This window comes from Rhipicephalus sanguineus, chromosome 1, assembly GCF_013339695.2.
Source record: "Rhipicephalus sanguineus isolate Rsan-2018 chromosome 1, BIME_Rsan_1.4, whole genome shotgun sequence".
Classification (NCBI taxonomy): Eukaryota; Metazoa; Arthropoda; class Arachnida; order Ixodida; family Ixodidae; genus Rhipicephalus; species Rhipicephalus sanguineus.
This window is the reverse complement of record NC_051176.1, coordinates 15,766,104-15,787,309: the sequence shown is the minus strand read 5'-3', so window position 1 is coordinate 15,787,309 and position 21,206 is coordinate 15,766,104. Positions and strand designations below refer to the sequence as shown.

The following is a 21,206-nucleotide window of genomic DNA, read 5'->3' as shown; positions in this document are numbered from 1 at the left end:
TTTGTAATGGGTGGCAGGCTTTAAACCACCAACTTGTTATGCAATTCACATGCTGTGACTTCCGGTGACGATGTACGCTTGCATCACATTTACTGCGATATTACATCTCGTATGGTGATGCCTGTACACAGTACGCGTATGTTTGTGAAGCACGAAAGTTACTTTCAGTGCAGTTTCAAGCAGTGGCGTGGCTCTGTGGTAGAACACCTCCTTTGTCACGCTGAAGGCCGGGGTTCGATTCCACCTCGGGCACATCATCTTTTATTGTTTGCATCCATGGCGATTTTGTGGTCACGAGCAATGATGATTTTTCGCTCACAACCAACAATGCCGACGCTGGAATTCCTGCGACATGGGCTCCATAACGCAATCGCGTTAAAACATTCAACAATTCTGCACACTCATCGACTCATAACAAGTTGGATATGGAGCAGCGGTGGTGCTATTCCTTTCCTATGAAAGAAAATGAATTTCGTTAAAGAGGGAGACCGTCTGATTGGTCCATGAAACATTTACTGGTTCCTTCCCGTATTTGCGTCGTCGATTATGTATATTTCAGACCAGGCACAGCAGAATAAAATCATGACAGAGTGCTCTAATGTTAAGAGCCCCTACTCAGCTCAGCATTCTCTACAATGCTGTAGTGCAAAGTGTTCCATAGGTGGTCTGCACTGCAGAGAATCTATTGTGCATGGTCGTGAGACACGGGAGATGTTCTCCACAGCAGAAGCGCAGGACAAATTTAATTATATCATTAAGTGATTGCTGTGTAGAAGTAAAAGTTTGCTTCAGTTCATGGTTTCCCACTATGCAGCCGACACTCACCACTGTCGAAAGTGGGGGGGTTTTTCTCAGTGGGTGGGCTAGCGCCCCCCTCCCCTCATTAGATATGCCTATGACCATATGATAAGCAAAGTGAAGCAGGTTAATCGGAGACCAAAGTGGGAATCTTGTTTAGCTCTCCTGGCTAGGTACAACTAAAATCACTGATTCCACTCCTGCGCCAAAGTGCGCCAAATTGTATTTACTGCGCCATCCTGATAATATCGACGGAAATTGCGCCAAACTGCGCCAGAGTCTCGGGTTTGGGGACGTCTACCACTGGCAATCGCACCGATGGCGCGTCAAAACGTGCAGCTTCATCTTGGGGCTGCCAAAGTCACAACCATGGACCAAGAATTATTCCGCTGAATAAACAGTGCTCACGCATGCATGCCAAGTAAGCCATGCACGGTGCCGACGCAGCTTCTGTTGTGCAAGTCGGCTTGACAGCAGAACACGCTCTCCACAGATGCTCGTGAAGTCTAGGCCAATCAGCAGCGTGAAAGTGTGGCGGCGATTGATCGGCGGAAGTCGCCTGTTCCAGAAAAGCTGCTGATAGCTCGTTTCAAGCATCGCACGGCACGTAATGAAAGCAATGCTCAGTAATAACTACACGCGTGCCGCTAAAAGGTCTGTCACTTCTGTTTCTGGTCATCGCGGAATGAAATCTGGGATCACTAGCAATAGATATATAGAACAATATCGAATTTCCTGTGCTTTGCGTCTATGGAAGAGCACGTGAATAGTGGGAACGAATTGACACTTTTCCTCCGATATACTTTATCCATGGATCTTCATTCAGAAGAACTTTTTCGTAATTCCTTCCACCATCACATCTGGGTATGTAATCACTCTGCGGTAAATACCCCTTAAAAGGCCCTGCCCTTTCGAGCTAGTCAGTGCTGTAGGGTTCCGAATCGAATTTATTGCTTGCTGTCATGTCAATAATAAAATGTCATCTCATTAATAAAAACATGCCTCCTGGTCGGAGAAGCCGCAATTGCTTTGTAATATGCACAGCTGTCAGTAGCGGGCCCATCGCTAACGGCCCACTGTGAAGCGGCTAGCGATGTTACACGTCCGCCCCTCGCTTTCCAGGGTCAATAGCTGACGGTTAAAAAAAAAGTCAGCTTCACTTAAGGGCGAAGCAATGAGTGCGATACCAACAAATTGTATTGTTATACGAAGTAAGGCTAGCAGCTAACTCTTTTGGATCCGATCTCGCGTAACTCGACAAAAAGCTGGTTTAAGGAAATATGGACGCTCCAGGAACCGAAGCGTTTTCATGCTGTGAGTTCTCTAAATGCGAAGTAGGCGTTGAGAGCACAGCAGGTTTACGAGCCGTCTCCTGTTGCCTCGAGATAGCGCGCGCGCGCCAGCCACTGCCCCCTTCGAGCGATGCAGTCCCTCCACCCCTCCCCCTGGCGTCCCTTCATGCTCCCTACTAAAGACGGGCGGGCCCATCAAAGAGAGATGTTTCCTCTCTGTTTGATGAGCAATTGACGGCAGGCCCGCACACGGGAGCATGTTATCACATGCGCTCTCCGTGCGATGGAGACGGCCGGCTTGTTTAATCTCCACTTCAGCGGTGTTCGTTGTCAGCACTCGCGAGCTTTTACCAGCGGGTAGAATGCGTGTGGTGATGTTATCAATTTGGACTTTATACGGAAAAGTACGGCAACGGCGACGGGAAAGACCCGTCGAAAGTGTCCGTATAATTGCTATCACAATAAAAATTAAAAAAAATTGAGCCATTTCACTCTGTGAAGTGGATGATAAGCGAAGCTGTTTCGCGCACGGCACAGTGGTAACATGATGGAGGACAGTTTGGTATGTAAGGCCAGGTTGTTAACGGCCAGGCTGTTAACGTTCAATACGCAATATTAATGCGAAAGCCTTAGATCTATGCTTCATCAAACACGAAAAATTGACCGTCGGCGGCGTCAATCGATTTATGTAAAAAATGATCACGTGATGGCATCATCATAAGGTCATAGATCGTCAAAATTTGTGACATCATCACGACATCATAGATCGTCAGAACTAAGTGACGTCATGATGGCGATATATCGCAATGTCACGTGATGACGTCATCATATGACACCGTTGCTTTCACTGCTTTTGTGATCGGTACGCATGAAGGTAGTGCAAAACCAGGTGAGGTGCAGAAAGCTTGCAGAGAGGTAGGATCAACACATCGATCGAGAAGAACCGGGCTTAGGGGAAGGCATTAGGGACAGTGTGACTCTTTGACATTGAGGCACTGTTGTACATCACTGCGTTTGTCTACCATGTCTGCTGATAACCACATAGATGTATTTAGAGTTTTATTTCAAAAAGTACAATTTTATTGATCCGGTATTCTGTTTGTTTGCTAGTGTCGAAAATAATCACCGAAGAGGTTAATCGAGAACACTCAACTGCATGAGCCCTTATTTTTGCATTATCGAGTGAAATATGAAGTTCTCCCGAGACGATTTTGTAGCATTAGCTACACTGGCCTAGCCGAGCCAGCACCGGAGCCAGCCCCTCCCGCGCACTCCGCCGCCGCCTTGCGCGACTCGCCGGCGGCGGTCTGCGCTTTCCAGAGGAGTGACGTCGTAACCTTGGCAGACGTATTGGCACCGGCACGCACGCAGCTATTCGCCTTTGCTGTGCAGTCGCCGTCTGACACTGCACTGGAGCTGCTTGATAGTGCCTCTGACTGGCGTTTGCCAGTGTGGTTTAGCCATGGAGAAGGAGAGCGCAAATGCTGCTCAACGCCGCAGAAGAGCGGAGAAGCTTAATTCATCGGATCCCGAAGTAGTTGCCTGGCAAAATAAATATACATGTGCCACATAATACATATACCCTGTGTGTGGCATTGGAGCAGCAGTAAGCAGGATAAAGAAGCTAATCCTAGACAATCAGGAAAGCTAAGTATAATTAGCTGAAGCTTTGCTAACGCTACGTTATCCTGGCATAGCCGAGCTAAGCCACTGCAACATTTTTTTCCATGAGATTTGCAATGAATCGAAATATTTCTAGCTCTTCATAAGATGGTTTAACAAAACTTGAAATTCGGCGAGATGGTGCATAGCTGATGGGAAACCAAGCGCCCGTCCTGTCTATCTCGTCTTGTGAATTGTCTGGTTTTTGCGCACAGTTTCCCATCCTCATAAGAGCCCCATAATAACTATTCAGGTGCTTGAATGTTAATGCAATTTGCTTCTATAATGCGCTCCAATATGTAAAATTAGCTGCTCCAGAGTGCTCCAAGATGCAAATTCTTGCTGCTTCAAAGTGCTCCAAAATGGAAATTTTGCTGCTCCAAAAATTGCTCCAAATCAGAAGTCCTCGGTAGCATCACTGTAAAATATTCCACACTTCTGCACACATCCACTCATAGCAGCCTGGATATGGAGCAGTGGCGATGCTGATCGTTTTCAAAGATTTCCTGAAAAAAAGAGAGCATTTGATCGGGCTATAAAACATATACTGGTTCCCACCAGTATTTGCGTTGCCGATTACGTAAATTTCAGGCCAGGCAGAACAAACTAAATCGTGACAGATTGCTGTAATGTTATAGAGCCCCAGCTGAGCGATAGCCTCCTCTGCAATGCTTGAGCGAAAGCGTGGAATAGGCAGCCCGCACCGCAGAGAGCCTACAGTGCATGACGGAGGACAGTCGTCAAAGTTGAATTGTAGGACAAATTTTATTGCATAATTACGCTATTGCTGCGTTCAAGTAAAACTTTGCCTGACTTATTAGTTTCCCAGTCTGCCGCCAACAACGACCACTGTCAGAAGTGGGGGGGCTCTGCCCCCTTAACATTTCTCAGTGGGGGGGGCTAGAGCCCCCCTTGCCCCCCATGGTAGGTACGCCTATGAATCAGTGCTTCATCTTTAAACTGATGACCATGTAGGCACCTTGCATTTCTATTTACCGAATTGTCGCCGATTATCTCTTGAAGATGTTGCATGTTCTGCTCTTGAAAAAGTGGAGCTTTTGACATGTGCTTCAAAATTGCGCGTATATCAGTGTGGCTTGCTTCTCTGTGGTGCTAGAAGAGGTGCCACACCCTTGGCCTTGTGAAACAAATTCCTTCAAACATGAAATGATCCTATGTTTGCTGCGGATCAGACGCCGCACAACATTATATAAAAAGGCTTGGTAATGAGCTAATAATCTTGAGGTGCTATATTCGCTTTGGCCCCAAGTTAACCAAAGAGTTGCAACAGTCATTCCATGCAAGCAAAAGTTATTGAAGCCCAGAATTAAAAAAATTCAATGAAGGAAGATTATAAAAAGTCCCATTAGTGAAGTGGTGCCTTGAGGACAGCACACACATATCATCACAGCCATTGTGTGCACTCTTTGATGGTTCCGTTTTGGAGGCTGCAACTGAATGCACAAGGAGTATCATCCAGTGAGGTCAGCAGTAGCTGGTCCATGTCACCCTTCAAATGTATTTTGTTTGTCAAAACCATCAGGGACTGCGACAGGAAAGGCATCTCCATTAGGCATCTCCTTCACTTGACGTACGAGGGTGGTCTGAAAAGTTCTCGGCCTGATGTAGAAAAAAGCGTTTTGGACCTCCAAAATTATTTTTATTTTTTAACATAGTCTCCTCTCAACTCTACACACTGTGTCCATCGATGTTCCAGAGCCAGGATTCCGTCCTTAAAATGACTGGAAGTTCTGAAAAGTACTCATCCACAGCAGCAATCGTTTGCCTCGCTTTCTGCGCATGCGTTTGCATATATATATACTACTGCAGTAAATTTGGAATAAACAGTCTAAAGTTTCCGCTCCCCTTAACCCTCCCCTTGTGATTTCTTTGTGCGAAATGGCCACATCCGTGGCTTCTGAAAGAGCAGCAATCGCTTCTTCATTTGACGAAAAACGTTGCCCACCAAAAAAGATTTTGAGTTTTGGGAACAGGTGGTAGTCCGACGGGGCCAAGTCAGGAGAATAGGGTGGGTGCTCCAACAATTTGTACTTCAAATCGTGCAGTTTAGCCATTGCAAGATGCCCTTTGTGCACCAGAGCATTGTCTTGATGAAAGATGATTTTCTTCTTCCGCAAACCTGGTCTTTTCTCACGAATTTTCTGATCCAATTGAGTTAAAAGGTCAGAATAATACTCCCAGTTATGGTTTTACCCTTTTCAATATATTCCACAAGCAGAATGCCTTCAGCGTCCCAAAAAACAGAGACCATCACCTTTCCTGTGGAGGGAACTGACTTTGCTTTCTTTGGTGCAGAGGACCCGGCTTCAGTCCACTGCTTTGATTGTTGTTTCGATTCCGGTGTGTAATGGTGAATCCAAGTTTCATCCATCGCTATAAATCTGCGCAAAAAGTCCGCTGGATTTTTGTTATACAGCTCCAAAGCATGCTGTGCAGTGTTGCGGAATGGGCGCCTCCATTCCATTCCAGTTCCATTCCGGGGAATTAGAACTTGCCGCAGTTCCATTCCTTTCAATTCCTCGGAATGAAAAAACTTAGCCCATTCCTACTCCGGGAATGGCTGGGCAGTTCAGTTCCATTCCTGTAATTCCTCAACGTAGGAAAGGCACCTTGATAGTTTTATCGAGTTAAGAATGAACGCCCCATAAAGCTGATGCCATCAGATGCATTAAGAACTGCAAAAAGTACGCAAAACACGTTACCAAGGTCGAGGTATAGTAGCTTGGTGACATATCTCGTGCAGTACAACCACACTACTAATTCCCATAGGGGCAGTTCTTCCGCTACCTATAGTATTTGCATGGTCAGCATGTTTGAACGAATTGTGATTTTTTATATTGCTTAAGTTTAAACGTGTTAATGCTAAAATGATGGCATAGCGTATTTTTATGCTGACAAAAGTAGTGTTCAAGAAGACTAAGCAGTTTTGCCACGCATCTGGAGCGGTCGGGAATATGGAGATAACTAAGATTTGGTTAATGGGGAACAAAACCCTCTAGATCTGCTGGTATTACTTGGAACAGTGCACTGCTCGGGCACCTTGTGCCTTTGCATTGAATACGGAACACTGGGCCGCACTGCTTGTCAGCACCCACGCTTGTCAAGCGCGCCTCTCTCTCTCTCTGTAAGGAGGGGGAGGGCACACAGTTCATTGTGTATGACTGTGTGCTGTGCTGACCTACAGACAGAGTTTCGTGCAAAGGCGCCCATGTGTCTAGACAGGGGGACAATATTGCAAAAGGGTGGGGAGTTTGAGGAGGTGAGATGGCACGCAAGCTGGTATACGAAAGCTTACAGTGAACACAAGCATCGCGCCAGCGTCAATACGCATCACAACTTAGAGCAGCGCTTTTTTGAATATGCGTCCTGAGTCGCCGACGGCGACAGAAGGTAAAACAAAGAAGTGAAGGGTGGGGAGACAGCAGGTGGCTGGGGCGCCGCCGAGGGGAAAAACAATCACAAGGCATAAGGGGTGGTATGCTGCCGCCAGGGGCATAGGCAGAATTTTTTTTTCGAGGGGTGGGGGGGTGGGGTTCAATCATACCTTATGTATGTTTGTGCATGCGTTTGTATGTGTGCGTGTATATATACGCATGCAAAACTAAAAATATTCGGGGGGGTTGAAACCCTCCCCCTGGCTACGCGCCTGGCCGTCACCATAGTTCCGCACGACGGATACCAACGGCATAGAGCCGTGGTTACGCGAAGAATAGAGACAAATTTGGAGCAACACTGTCTATATAAGGACAGAATTGCAGTAGGCGTGTTGCTTATAAATCTACCGTGCTTGTAATCAGCCAAGCCATTTTAAAAATACTTGTTTATTGGTAAGTTTGAGGCTCTGACTTACTAATGTTTGAAGTTTGAGAAACAGTGCGTAGACGAAAACGTGCTCTACTTTAAAGAAAAGACGTAATTGCATTCCCATTCCTTTCCGGGCTCGCGAAAATGTGGAGTGATTCCGGAGTCATCTTAATTCTGGAGTGGCAATTCCGCAACACTGATGCTATGACATCGTCATGCGGTTGCGTTTTTGCTCAGGAGTAAGGATGCGCGGCACCCATCTTGCACAGAGCTTGTTCATGTGCAGTTCGTTATACAAAATGTGACCTACACGTTTCACTGAGATGCCAACAGCCTCGGCAATTTCGCGTAACTTCACTCTCCTGTCTTCCAAAACCATATCGTGGACACGGTCAATCAATTCAGGAGTTGTTGCACTTTTTGGGCGCCCTTCGCGCGGGTCATCTTCAATGCTCTCTCTCCCACGCTTAAACTCAGCAGCCTATTTCCTGACTGTGGAGTATGAAGGTGAATCTTGCTTATAAACTTTAACAATCCTTTGGTGAATTTCATTCGGAAATAAACCTTCTTTTAGAAAGAAATTTATCACCGTACGGTAGTCAAGCTTCTCCATGCCTTACGGTGCTTAACACTACACCCACTGTAATCGACTTCCAAAGCCAAACTGTTAATCGGCACTAGATGGCGTTTCATCTGAGACTTGCAGAGTGAACGTGCACATGAGTGCTGGAAGTTCTAGCTCGCATGATTCTTATTGAGGCCGAAAACTTTTCAGACCACCCTTGTATGATCAGACTTACATGAGGGGCAGCATGACAGTTCTTATCTGAAGGTCTAGTGGCACCTGCCAATGAGCTGAAAAAGTACCAGCAGCACCTGGCTCGCAAGGGGATGTAACTTTATGACGCGCATTTGGAAAACTTATTCTATTCAAAACCGGTTGAAAATTTAAAGTGAAAGTGGTTAACTACAGTTGCACTCAGTCCAGTGAAAGCAGAACATTGAGCGTAATGAACAGTTTGCGAGCAGGGCTATCGGCATCGCTATCACTTCTCAACGTTGCTGGAGGAGGAAGTCTAACTTTTTTTTAGTGGCTTCTAAGATCGAAAGATTCGGTCTACAAAATATCCACACGCTTTTGGAATCAACTGCTACAGGTGTAACCACTACCGAGAAGGAGTTTTCTGTTGCATCGTAAAAAACTGGGCCCAGAAAAATTGGTTATCAGTCCTTTAATAACTTCAGAGATAAAACTACATGAAAAAAAACAAACAAATTCTATAGTTGAATAGGTGTAATGTGTGTACAAAATGATAGTGACATTTCATTATTGATGAAATAAAGGATTATCTACTAAGCAGAAATTTCTACACGTCCACTAGAACTCTTAAAACTTAGGCAAGAGAGAAGTGTTGGGAGAGAACACTAGCTGGTTACATTTGTAATGGGTACAACTCACATTCAAGAAGAGATATGAAACCATCAATGGTCGTACTGGAAGTGTTGTGTTGATTAAAGTTACTCCAATTGAGGGGAAAAAAACTCAGAAGAGTTTGAATGAAACAGTAATTCAGATAAAGTTATTATGGCATAACCAGCTAAGTTTGGTATTGGTTTATATATTCTGACGTGGGTTTAACTGTTTATATATGAGTTCATACATAGTCTTCAGATGTGTAGCTTGGGTCTCTTTTGCAGGATAAGGAGTTAGTTGTGCTTGCTTCTTACATGGAAAGGATTTGCTTCTACAGTCTGTGTGCTAACCATTTGCATCATATCTCTCCGTTGCCAACAATCACTGCAGTTAGGAAGGACTATGCATTTCTGTGTTATCTTGGTGTTGAGAATCAAACAAGCTCGAAGGTCAAGGTGTGAGCACATGTTCCTGCAATGAGTTTTCTTGTATAATCGAGTTTGATGAAAACCTGAGTGACAAGATTTACCAAAATGTGGACGGACTTGCCATTTGAAGGCCCTTGTTTCTTCAGAGAGGTTTTGGGTAGCATGTTGACAGTGTGTACCCTTTTGCTTTGCCAGTTCTGGTGATGCTGCAGGTGACCCCTCGAATCAGCTTCCCAATGAATGACGCACCACGCCGGAGCAAAATCATCATTGCATCAGCTGGCATTGGCATCATTCTGCTTGGGGTGCTCACCAGGCAAGTGCCGTATTGTCTGAATGAGGGACATACTCCGTTGACACAAATACTTTATGCGTTGTCCCTAAAAATGCTTCCTCTCTTTTGTGCACGAAAAGAAGGACATTCCTTGCTATGGTGCCTAAAAAGCAACTAACATGGCAGCCACCTTAAGAACAGCCCAGCAACTGTGGGATCTCAGATTGCGTGTTCTCATTATCGCCGGCTCTCAGAGCACACGGAAGACAGCAGACGCGGTCGGTTCAACGAACACATTCAAGTTTATTACACACTGCTTTTACATTCGGCGAGCTCGCCGGCCGAATCTTATTACAATCTAGTCACTCGCTAAAACAATTACACACGGACAATGAATACTTGGATAACATAACACACATTCAACAACGTAACACATGAAATACACCATAACATACGACAAGCAATAACCGCGAATGCGGCGTGCGAGGACGCACGACTCACCGACGAGGGGCCCCGAGGGAAACGAGCCGCGGTATCGTCCCCCAGCGGGACCCACCGTGGGAAGCCGCCCCGCCGCCCGTCCACGCCAGCCGCCAAATCCCAAGAGACCTCCTTTCTCCCGCCCGGCGGCCGCGGCGGGCCCGCCCGCTTGTCTCCGGTGGCGCGGCCGTCGCACACGCGCAAACCCCAACGCTCGCGAGCCCAGCGCCACTGCCGCCGACGGCCTATCCGCGAGGCGCGCGTGCGCCACTAGGCGCAGACAACTCCACAGGGGCCGACAGCACCCCCACATCCCCCCAACCTTAATTCAACACATATGCCGAAAAAAAACTTGAAAACAAACATCCCCCCAACCTTAATTCAACACATATCCCGAAAAAAAGAACTTGGAAACAAACAGCTACACAAGCTCTACTAAAAACAACACATGTGGCCTAAATGTCCCTAAAGAATGTCCGTGCACCGCGACACAGCCGCTGGTCGACACCGCTGCTCTGGCTCGACGGCTTGGCCTCCGTCCCGGAACCGCAAAGGCGACGTGGCCGTCGGCGCGAGAGAGCGTCGCTCGCACCGACACGTCCTCCGGTTATGGGCAACACTCACGAGGGCCCCCCAGCTTGAAGACCGCCGCGCAGGTCACAGGCATGTCCCTTGCCCAAGACATCTCGACCGCATTCCCGGCCAACGGCGAAGACGACGTGCAGGGGACAGCTAGCCGCGGGTTACGTCAATCCCGCTGCGTACATTCAAAACACTCGACAGAACGATGCCGCAGAACAAAGGGAAGGGAGCTACGGGCGCAGCGCCCACGTAGCAACGGCTAGCAATGATATCGGCGGCGGCAGACGACAAATTTAAGTGAGCCAATGTTGCTTCTCTTAATTTGTGCAACACCTCATCGCCACGATCCTACGGGTTGTGTCCCCCGCGCGACAGGCGGCTCCGCAAAGCCTTAGGCCCAACGAGTCGCTCGACAACAACCGGCATCCAAAACGAGCACCCCGCACAGGCGCAGAGGAGGCAGCCGCAAGGAGACATCAGCTCCGTGAGGTGGCCCTACGCGCTCGCTGCACACAGCAGCTTACCGAGCGATCGGCGCCCATCGTCCCGGACGATGTCACGACGCCCCGGCGTCGAGCCGCAATACCAGCAGCAACGACACCCGTGGCCCCTGGCCACCCGGCTACACAAGCCGCGACTCCCAGAGTCAAAGAGACAGAAGAAACTATTTACAGAAACCCGGACCACCTACGAAGCTCCCGTACACGCTCGCTTCGGGCTTGCCTACAATCCACGTACTCTATGCCTCGTTCTCCCATGATGCGGACCACATGGCTCGTACCGAAAACTCAACGACGTTTTTTTTTTTTAAAAATAAAATGAACTTCCGTACAGAAAAAAAAAAAGAAAAAGAACTCTTAGTGTGCCGACGCGTTCAAACATGCCACAACAACCAATCTCCCCACTTGCAAACAGCAAAAAAAAAAAACTAGTGGGCCGACAAGTTCAAACATGCCACAACAACCGATCTCCTCGCTCTCAAGAAAGCACGCCGCCATTTTGCGATGACAATCCCCCCTAGGCCAACGTTTATAGAACCGTTGCCCTAGGCCTACTCTAACCCGGCTCACACAAAGGATGCCCCGAACCGCGAAAACTGTTGTCCGATGCCCCAAGAGCCCCACGTTGGGCGCCAGTGTGGGATCTCAGATCGCGTGTTCTCATTATCGCCGGCTCTCAGAGCACACGGAAGACAGCAGACGCGGTCGGTTCAACGAACACATTCAAGTTTATTACACACTGCTTTTACATTCGGCGAGCTCGCTGGCCGAATCTTATTACAATCTAGTTACTCGCTAAAACAATTACACGTGGACAATGAATACTTGGATAACATAACACACATTCAACAACGTAACACATGAAATACACCATAACATACGACAAGCAATAACCGCGAATGCGGCGTGCGAGGACGCACGACTCATTGACGAGGGGCCCCGAGGGAAACGAGTCGCGGTATCGTCCCCCAGCGGGACCCACCGCGGGAAGCCGCCCCGCCGCCCGTCCACGCCAGCCGCCAAATCCCAAGAGACCTCCTTTCTCCCGCCCGGCGGCCACGGCGGGCCCGCCCGCTTCTCTCCGGTGGCGCGGCCGTCGCACACGCGCAAACCCCAACGCTCGCGAGCCCAGCGCCACTGCCGCCGACGGCCTATCCGCGAGGCGCGCGTGCGCCACTAGGCGCAGACAACTCCACAGGGGCCGACAGCACCCCCACACAACAGAGCGATGGGGGCTAGGAACAGTGGCTCCGGTTGGGCACCAATCGTAATATTGTGCACACTCGCTTTACTCGCTTTACTTGTGCACGAGGTCCCTGACCCGCATCACACTATTGGCGACGTTGCAAGGTGCTGCCAACTGAGGTGAGCAGTCATGCTTACTTTAACACCCGATTAAAATAGGCATCTGAAAGGCAACGTTTGCCACTAATAATTGGTCACAATTGCCCTCGTATGTAGGATAATCAAACAACTCAGACATTTTGAGTTTGTAATTTTGGTGTCAAGGGTCCTTTAAATGCTGCGTGTTATTTTGCATCGTGGATTGATAGAGGATTGCATTTGCCTTTTCAGATACATTAGGAGATGCTTTGGTGACTTCAAAGTGGCTGTTGCGAATGGAGGCAAGTGTGTCCCATTTTATCATGCTTGGTGAAGGATCACTGTGTGCCTTTCAGTCATGGGGGGGGGGACACCCCTTGCAAGTGTTACCCCCTGGAGATTTACATTTCAAAGATCACATCTGAATTGCTTGACAGCCCTTCCAGTGTGCAGAAACGATGTACAAAAGTGAAAGCTGTTTTCGTTTCAAAAGGCACTGTGCTTTCCAATGATATGCTACAGGTTGCTGCTGATGTGCTGCTTGTGTTGGGCTTTAAAATGCCAAGCAAATCTCTGATGATTGGTCATTATTTATAATTCCATTGCTCATTGTGTCTTGCGTGTTACACGAAGAAAGCTCAAATGTGGATGACGTGGAAGCGGTACTTGCCCTTTTCAGGGAAGTCGTGAGCTTTTCATCTGGGCGATACCAGTCTCTTTCTGGGAAGCGATTGTTTAGGGCCCCGAGGCTGCGCTCTCGTTTTGGACCCAATTGATGAGAGTCAAATCACCTTTGTGCTCATTACTCACTTTTGTTCAACTTTTTTTAATGCCTGTTTGTTTTGTAGTGTGTAGCTGTGTAAGACTATGTGGAACTGCCATTCAACCAGCAATGCAATTACGTGAGGTGTGATCCCATGTTTGTTTGTGTTTTAACTTTCATTTCAAAGAATGATTTTAATGTTTGTATAATGAAACGTATATTTATGAAGATGTGCCCCTTTTTGCACCACTGGTGCCTCTGTGCTCAGCAGATTTTGCTCTCAGCTTTAGCTCTGTTCGGTTTACATGCCTGGGAATGTGCCTAGACGAGGAGCGAAGGGCAATATTCCATTGGCAGGCACATTGAGCTTGCTGTGTCATTTTTCAAATGAGCACCTGCAGTTTTTGCGTATCGTTTGGGAGCGGTGCTACATTGAGACAAAACCGACTTGATCTGACAGCACCACTGTATTTTAAGATATATTTGAGACAGGAATTGAGGGCAGTGCTGCTCTGTTGTTCGTTAACCAGATTTTAGCACAGAGGGCTTGTCATTTTTCCTTGTAATATCATTAAAGAGCTTCTCACAAGGTTTAATCATTGTGAACAAGCAGGCATGGTATCTTGGTGATGGTGTCAATCAAGTACCAAACGGCTCTGAGGAAATGGTTGAAATTTCAAGCAGGAAAGGGCAGCAGAAATGTGCAGTTCTGCATGTAGTTGTCTGCTCTGAAAATCTTGTGGAACATTACTTGTGCTTTTTTTCCGTTACCTATTCAGGTAAAACAGGGAAATGCATGCTGCTTTCCCTGTACAGGGTTCGTAGCGGTCCTTGAAACCCTGGAAAACCCTGGAATTTTCCCATAACATTTTCAAAGCCTTGAAAACCCTTATTATTTGTAGGTCCTTAAATGTCCTTGAATTTTGTAATACACTTTTGTGGAGCCATTTTTTAGCAGTTGCATTTTGGATAGTTCTGTGCGAATAATCGAGCACATATTACAATTGTCGAATTCACTATTATATTGAAGTTTGAATGTATTTTAACACTTTCGTGACCGCAGAAAAATCGGTTGTTTTTGGCTAGTCCAGGAAATATTTTTTTCCTGCCACAGAAAATAATTGATGCTAAGTGTAGGGTATCAAATGATAGAGGAAGAATTGGTCTTTCCAACAGAATTAATTCCAAACAACGGGTTTATTTCGAATATAATAAAAAATTGATCAAACAAAGAAAAATGCATCAAAATGAAAGATTCATAAAAACATGAATGCTACTCTGAAAGGGTAAACATAAAAAAAAAATCGAAATATACGTATTGAATGCAAAGCCCTCGTAGAATAATAGTGGAAATATAAGCTCTGTAAGTACAAAGATTATTTACATAAATACAAGAATATAGGTACTAGTGCCTATCATGCCATCGCGCGATGTAGTTTCTCGACGCGGTGAAACAAAGGCTGGCTGCACATGTTTCGGAAAAAAAAAATTTTTTGTGTCCAACTTTCCTAGCATAGTTTGCAGTTCTGGTATTTTTCAATTTCCCTGTGTATTCGTTGAAATGAACAGTGTAACCTGTTCCAAATCTGCAAAAATCCATAATTGTACCCTCATTTGAGCTCTTTCTCCCTCATATACTGCCGAATACCATACTGACCTTCAGATTTCACCATTTTCTCATCCACTGAAAGCTTCAGACGGGCTTAAAAAATAGTGTAGAAGAATCGTTCATGTGTTGCAATAGCGAAGACACGTGGTGAAGCTTCTCGTGGGGTGCGACGGTCGTCTTATTCAGATCAGAGACACTGAAGAAGCCTTGAACCTTTTCCGTGGCATCACTGACGGTGGACGAAGGGCTGGAAATATGTGTCGTCGACGCCAACACCAATGCAAGCGCGGGACTTCAACGATTACCATGTACACATGGAGTGCGACGAACTTGCTCATCTTCTCTTCAGTAACCTCCCTCCATGGATCCGTCCCTCTCACTGTATGTTGGCTTTTCGAAAGTATGCATCCACGCATACTTAGCTGTGTGGTTGCACATCTCTCTCTGACGACTTCTGCGGTGAAAAACAACATGAAGACGCCGCCGCGCAGCACACCAGAGTGTTGGGTCAAAGGCCACTCCACACCGTCTTCGCGGTGAGAACTGCGCTCTTTCTGCAGCTGGCGCCAAATGCTCCCGCCCGAATGAAGTTAACACCTTGCAGATAAGAGCTGTTATTTTTAGTACGCACCGAATACGTTTACTTCGACGCGTGGCAGCGATAAAACGACCCGAGGAGAAGACGAAACTTACCGGCAGATAGTTGCTGATCTTCCGGGTAGGTTTGACGCACTTTCGCCGTCCGTACTGAAGCCTGTCTAATCGAAGTCATCTTCCGTGTCTGTGCTGCTACCATGGTTAACAAACCAAACTACTGGGTGAAATGAACTGAAAAGTTACAACAGTGGGCTCTCGATAATTCAAAGAGACCTCAGGAATTTGTTTGAATTACAAGAAGTTCTCATAAATATGACCCAGGGCAGCATACCAACTTGTGTTGTAATGAAACATTCACGAATACGTACATACTGTATTTTCTCGCATATAACCCGCCCTGCATATAAGCTGCACCCCCATCTACAAAACGCAAAAAAATACAATTAATATTTCTGCATATTGCCATGAAGCAGTCTTTCTTGCATTACTGTGAAGTAGTGCCGTGAAGCCAACTTGTGCACCGAAATTCTCATGTAGCTTGCACCCCGACTGTATATTTTGTGTTATATGTATGAAAATATGGTATGTGCCAGCCTGGGGGCATTCAGGATATTCATAAAGCGGGGGTTAATTGGGGGGCTGTAGACAGCTGTGAATGATTGCCAGTAATGTTTTTAGAGTCAGCGCGATCATACTGGTACTTGTTATTACTCGACGTGTGTATGCATGTGTAATTAAAGGAGTACTGACACGATTTTGAAATGCAGCAAAACGGACGTTTTTTGGTTTCCTTGGCATGTAGTGTTAACGCTCTTCCCACACCGCATCCGGGAAACACGTATAAATATTTAAGTTTGATTTTAAAGTTTTCATCTCTTAGCTTCTGCAAGGCAGCTTCACCGCATGGAGAACCCTATGACGTTTCAAGTCAGCTTACTTGGTTTGTGAAATCTGGGTTCTCCATGCAGCCGAAATCACAGGGATTGCTGTCGGAGGCACTGGACGACATTTCACTCATCATGAACCACGTTCGACTGACAGCAAAGGACAGCAGGTGCATATTTCGTGGGTTGCAGTCTGCCCGTGACGTCACGGGCAGACTTGACAGGTCACTATGAAGCCGCCCTCTCGAAACCGAAACCGAAACTGCTCATTGAAAGAAGCGGTATTAAAAATATATGCAATGCATCCCCAGGCACCACTACACTCTTTTTAGGGTTCTCGACACCCGTGCTTTCATTTCGAGCAACAACCCGAAAAATTTTAAAATTCATGTCAGTACTCTTTTAAGGGACAAAATGTGTAGTGTCCTGTGACAGCTAGTAGCCCCTTCCCAATGTGAATACACTTTTCCTCGTGACACCACTGTATTGTGACGAAAGTGACTTACCGTATTTTCTCGAACCTTGGCCGGCCCCGATTCTAAGCCAACCCCCGAAATTCGCAAGGCCAGAAAAAAAAAAAAAACCTAATCATTGTACTCGAATCCAAGCCTACCCCCCCACTTCGCACATCATTTAAAAAAAAAAGAAACATCGGCTTACATTCGAATAAATACGGTAAGCGTGCCGCACAATATCGATGAAGGCCAGACCGTCTAGGTTTTTTTTTTCTTTCTCCATCAACACGGGATTTTTAGTGCACATATTTTATGGCGCGGACAAGCCAAAAGTATGAATTGACCAAATTAACGTGATGGAGCAAGTTGAATTAAGTGCTTTAAAATACATTGAAAACATACTAGGCCAGCCAAAAATTTGAAATTTGTTTGAAATATACGAGCTTGAATTATCGTGAGTCTCCTGTTTATAAACATTTCCATAACACTGACACAATTGGAAGAATGTATGGAAAGGCACAGTCTTGACGACCCAGTCAGGCAGAAACCGCAAACGGTCATTTATATTTGCCCTGGAAGGTGATGGGTATTTTGTCCAGAACTCAAGGTGTCCTTTTGTTCTCTTCATTGGATTGTCGACGATGTGGATGTGCTTTGAAGACGCGGACAGAGAAGAGATGGGACATATTCCATGCATTCATCGCATTTCACACAATCTTAAAAAAGAAAGCTGCTCGGAAGGCGAACGTTGCATTTTCCGCCCTGCACAAGTTATCCATACTGTGCAAATCGACAGAGCCTTGCTGCAATAGGCCGCCTGTCTGCGACGTAAACCATAAAGTAAAATTCGTCCATTGCCAAGAGGGCGCAGTTTACAGCATTCCACTTTCTTGTGGAAAGGTATACATAGGGCAAATTGGCGATGCCTTAACGAGCGCCTAAGAGGACACAGTAACAGTGTCAAGAACGGTCATCTCGCAATTCACTGCCTAAGGCACTCGTGTACCCCGAAATTTGAATAACATGCAGAATGCAGTTTTTGAGGGCTCGGTAAAGTATAATGCGCAGGCCCTGGTCATGTGCTTCAGGGTATATACGTGACGCTCCCCTCTTTTTCTAGTAAACAAGTTGAAAGTTGCGCCTGTCTCTTCTCTGTCCTCAAAGTGCATCCACATCTTCAACATTTGTCACATGTAAGGTGGTCCTGAAAATGGCCTTGACATTCATGCTGTAACATCCTGCACCGATGATGGCACTGAAAGGAAATGGAGATTGTTTGTCTCTCTAATCCATTTCGTACTTAGCGTGCAATGCTGTGGAGGCTACCGAGACATCTTGTAGTAGACATGTTCGGACCACGAAATAGTTCAGTGTTTGGACCACCCTGACATGACATGACAAGAACTTTATTGGAGACCTGAGGAACTCGAGTCTGGGGAGCCGGAGGCCCCCAGATCAAGTTGGTGGCCCCGCCCACGATGGGACTGGAAGTCCAAGTTCCATCACGATGCCGTGGGCCCTCTGGACGGCCTGGAGTTGGATGTGGAGATCACTACTCTTCAGGGATTCCTCCCATTGATCCTTCGAGAAGGGTGGAGAGGCAGTAAGGGTTGGGCACAGCCAGAGCATGTGGTTGAAAGAGCATGAGTCATGGCCGAATTTGGGGCACGACTGTAAGTGGTCGGGGTCTATCCTATTAAGGGACCGAGGAGTGGGATACGAACGGGTTTGCAGAAGTCTGAATGTGGTAGCCTGAGGCTTGTTCAGTTTTGGGTGGGGTAGTGGAAATTTTTTCCTGGCCAAGCGGTAGTGGGAAATAATTTCGTGAAAAGTACATAGTGAATCTTTATGGATGTCGACCTCGTTACGAGCCTGGCTATCCGTGGCAGCGCGGTACGTGAAATCGCGCGCTAACCGATGAGCCTGCTCGTTAGGATTACATCCGGGCGGGTTAACTAAGCCATCAAGATGAGCTGGGAACCACGTGATGTGGTACCCCCCTTCGCTGTTCTCCCGCATTCGTTGCGGTGCTTTATTCACAATATTGTTCGCCTGTTCAGACACGAGGGCGCTCGAGAAGGATCTAACTGCCGTGCGCGAGTCCGAGAATACAACAGCAGGAGCCTTTGCGCTGTGAAAAGCCAGAGCGATCGCCGCTTCCTCCGCCACGTGGGCAGTCTTAGTATAAACAGAGGCTGCATTAAGCATGTTGCCTCCCGCGTCAACGACCGAAATAGCAAACTTATCTCCACCGTCATATCTGGCAGCGTCGACAAAGAGGGCCTCTAGTTTCTGTTGATTGATCTTTTGAAGGATGGCCTTGGCTCTCACGAATCTTCGACCCTTATGGTGCACTGGGTGGATGTTTCGCGGGACGGGTCAACCATGATGCGATTTCTGTTCTCCCGGAACAAGCTAACTTTCGTCGCCTGTTCATGTCTAGGCTGAATACCCGCTTCTGCTAATAGCTTAATCCCTGGCTTAGTGGATGAAAGTCGCGTTATCTGAGCCGCTGTGTGAGCTTCTATTAGCTCGTCAGCGGTGTTGTGGAGGCCTAGCTCCAGAAGCTTCTCGGTGCTCATGACATGCGGAAGGCTGAGCCCGCACTTGAGACCAGTTCTGATGAGGGAGTCAAGTTTGGCCTTTTCCGCCTTAGTCCAATTAAGGTAAGGCGCAATGTAAAGAACATTACTGAGAAAGAATGCCTGGTAAGCTCTGAGCAGATTGTCCTCTTTGAGACCACCTCTTCGATTTGAAACGCGGGATACAAGTCTTAGTATATTACTGGCCTGTCCAGTGAGCCTGTTGAGGGCCTGCGAGTTACAGCCCCTGGCATCAATGAGGAGACCTAGGATCTTTACCGAGTCCCTCCTCGGTATGGGCTGTCCATTCTTAGCTCGAATTTCTATCGGCAATGTTTCCAGAAGCGCAAGGTTTCGAACCCCCTGTCTAGACGGTCGGTATAACAGTAGCTCTGATTTATCAGGGGAGAGTTCAAGGCGCGTGTTTGAAAGAAAGTCTTCCGTAGCCTCCAGTGCGCTTTGCAACGAGTGTTCGAGCATGGCTAGCGATCCGCCTGGTGCCCAGATCGTGATATCGTCCGCATAAATGGCGTGTCCCACGTTCGGGATTGCAGCGAGGCAAGTGGAGAGCTTGTGCATGGCGATGTTGAATAAGAGTGGGGAGAGCACGGAACCCTGTGGGCTCCGTGCTCTCCCCACTCTTCGTAAGGCCCTTCTGAGACCGTGCCTATTAGGAGGTGTGCCTTGCGATCCGCGAGAAAAGATTGGGCGTAGTCATGAAAACGCTGACCCAGGATAAGAGAGGAAATCTCAGTCAGGATGTGTCTATGCGATACCCTGTCGAAGGCCTTGGATAGGTCGAGTGCGAGGATTCCCCTCACGTCCCGAGTCTTGTTATCGAAAATTGACCGCTTAAGCAGAAGCATAGCGTCCTGTGTGGACAACGCCCGTCGAAAGCCAATGAGGTTGTGTCTAAATAGCTCCTTGTTTTCTATATGTTCAGTTAACCTGTTATGTATCGCATGCTCCGCAACCTTTCCGATGCATGATGTAAGGGAAATAGTTCATTGAAGCCATAGCGCGGATAAGACAGGGACCACAGAAAGAGGACAGGACGTGCGCTTGGCTTCAATGAACGTAACGAACCAACTAGCCCAAAGGTCTGTCCTCTAAGGGAAATAGGCCGCAGGTTGGCGATATGTGGGAGCTTGCCTGGTTTAGGTATGAGTACGACTTTTGCAGTACGCCATTCTATCGGGACCTGCCCAGTTGTCCATATCTCATTGATTTTGGCCGTGACTATCTCAATTGCCCTATCATCTAGATTCCTGAGAAGTTTGTTTGTGACTCCATCGGGTCCCGGGGCTGACCTGCCATTTAGATGGAAAAGAACATGTCTGATCTCTGACACGGTGAATGGTTCGTCTAGATCAGGTGCGGGGTCTCCCATGTAGGTTACACGCTCTACCGATCGTTCCCCATCTTTAACGAGGGGGAGATAGGTATTTGCTAAGTTGTTAGCTAAATCCCTTTCGGCGAGACGGACTGCGATTTCCTTCTTTATGAGCCTATCTGTTGCGAGGTTAAGGGCGCTCTTAGATTGTTTATCATCGAGAAGGCTTTTCAATAAGCTCCATTTGCTACCCCTGCGCATACGCCCGTCCGTTTCGGTACACGTCTCATCCCATTGCTGCCGGGCAAGTTTGGCCGAGTAGGACTCAGTCTCCTTGCTAAGAAGCGCGATTTTCGCTCTGAGTCTGCGGTTATGTTTCTGGGTCTTCCACTTGGTCGAGAGGGC

General features: G+C 47.2%; 1 protein-coding gene across 8 annotated transcripts in view; it reads left to right on the top strand.

Annotated features, from left to right (window-relative positions):
• LOC119389576 (mitoguardin) overlaps positions 1-21,206 on the top strand; it is a 500,148-nt gene that overhangs the window by 5,832 nt on the left and 473,110 nt on the right. For 7 of the 8 annotated variants that reach the window (XM_049413597.1, XM_037656926.2, XM_037656941.2 and 4 more), the window contains exons 2-3: positions 9,615-9,735; positions 12,831-12,880. In XM_049413597.1, the coding sequence (XP_049269554.1) occupies positions 9,623-9,735; positions 12,831-12,880 (163 nt within the window). In that variant the 5' untranslated portion in view covers positions 9,615-9,622. Of the gene's footprint in view, positions 1-9,614; positions 9,736-12,830; positions 12,881-21,206 lie in introns of those variants that run through there. The other variant, XM_037656918.2, reaches the window with a different exon arrangement.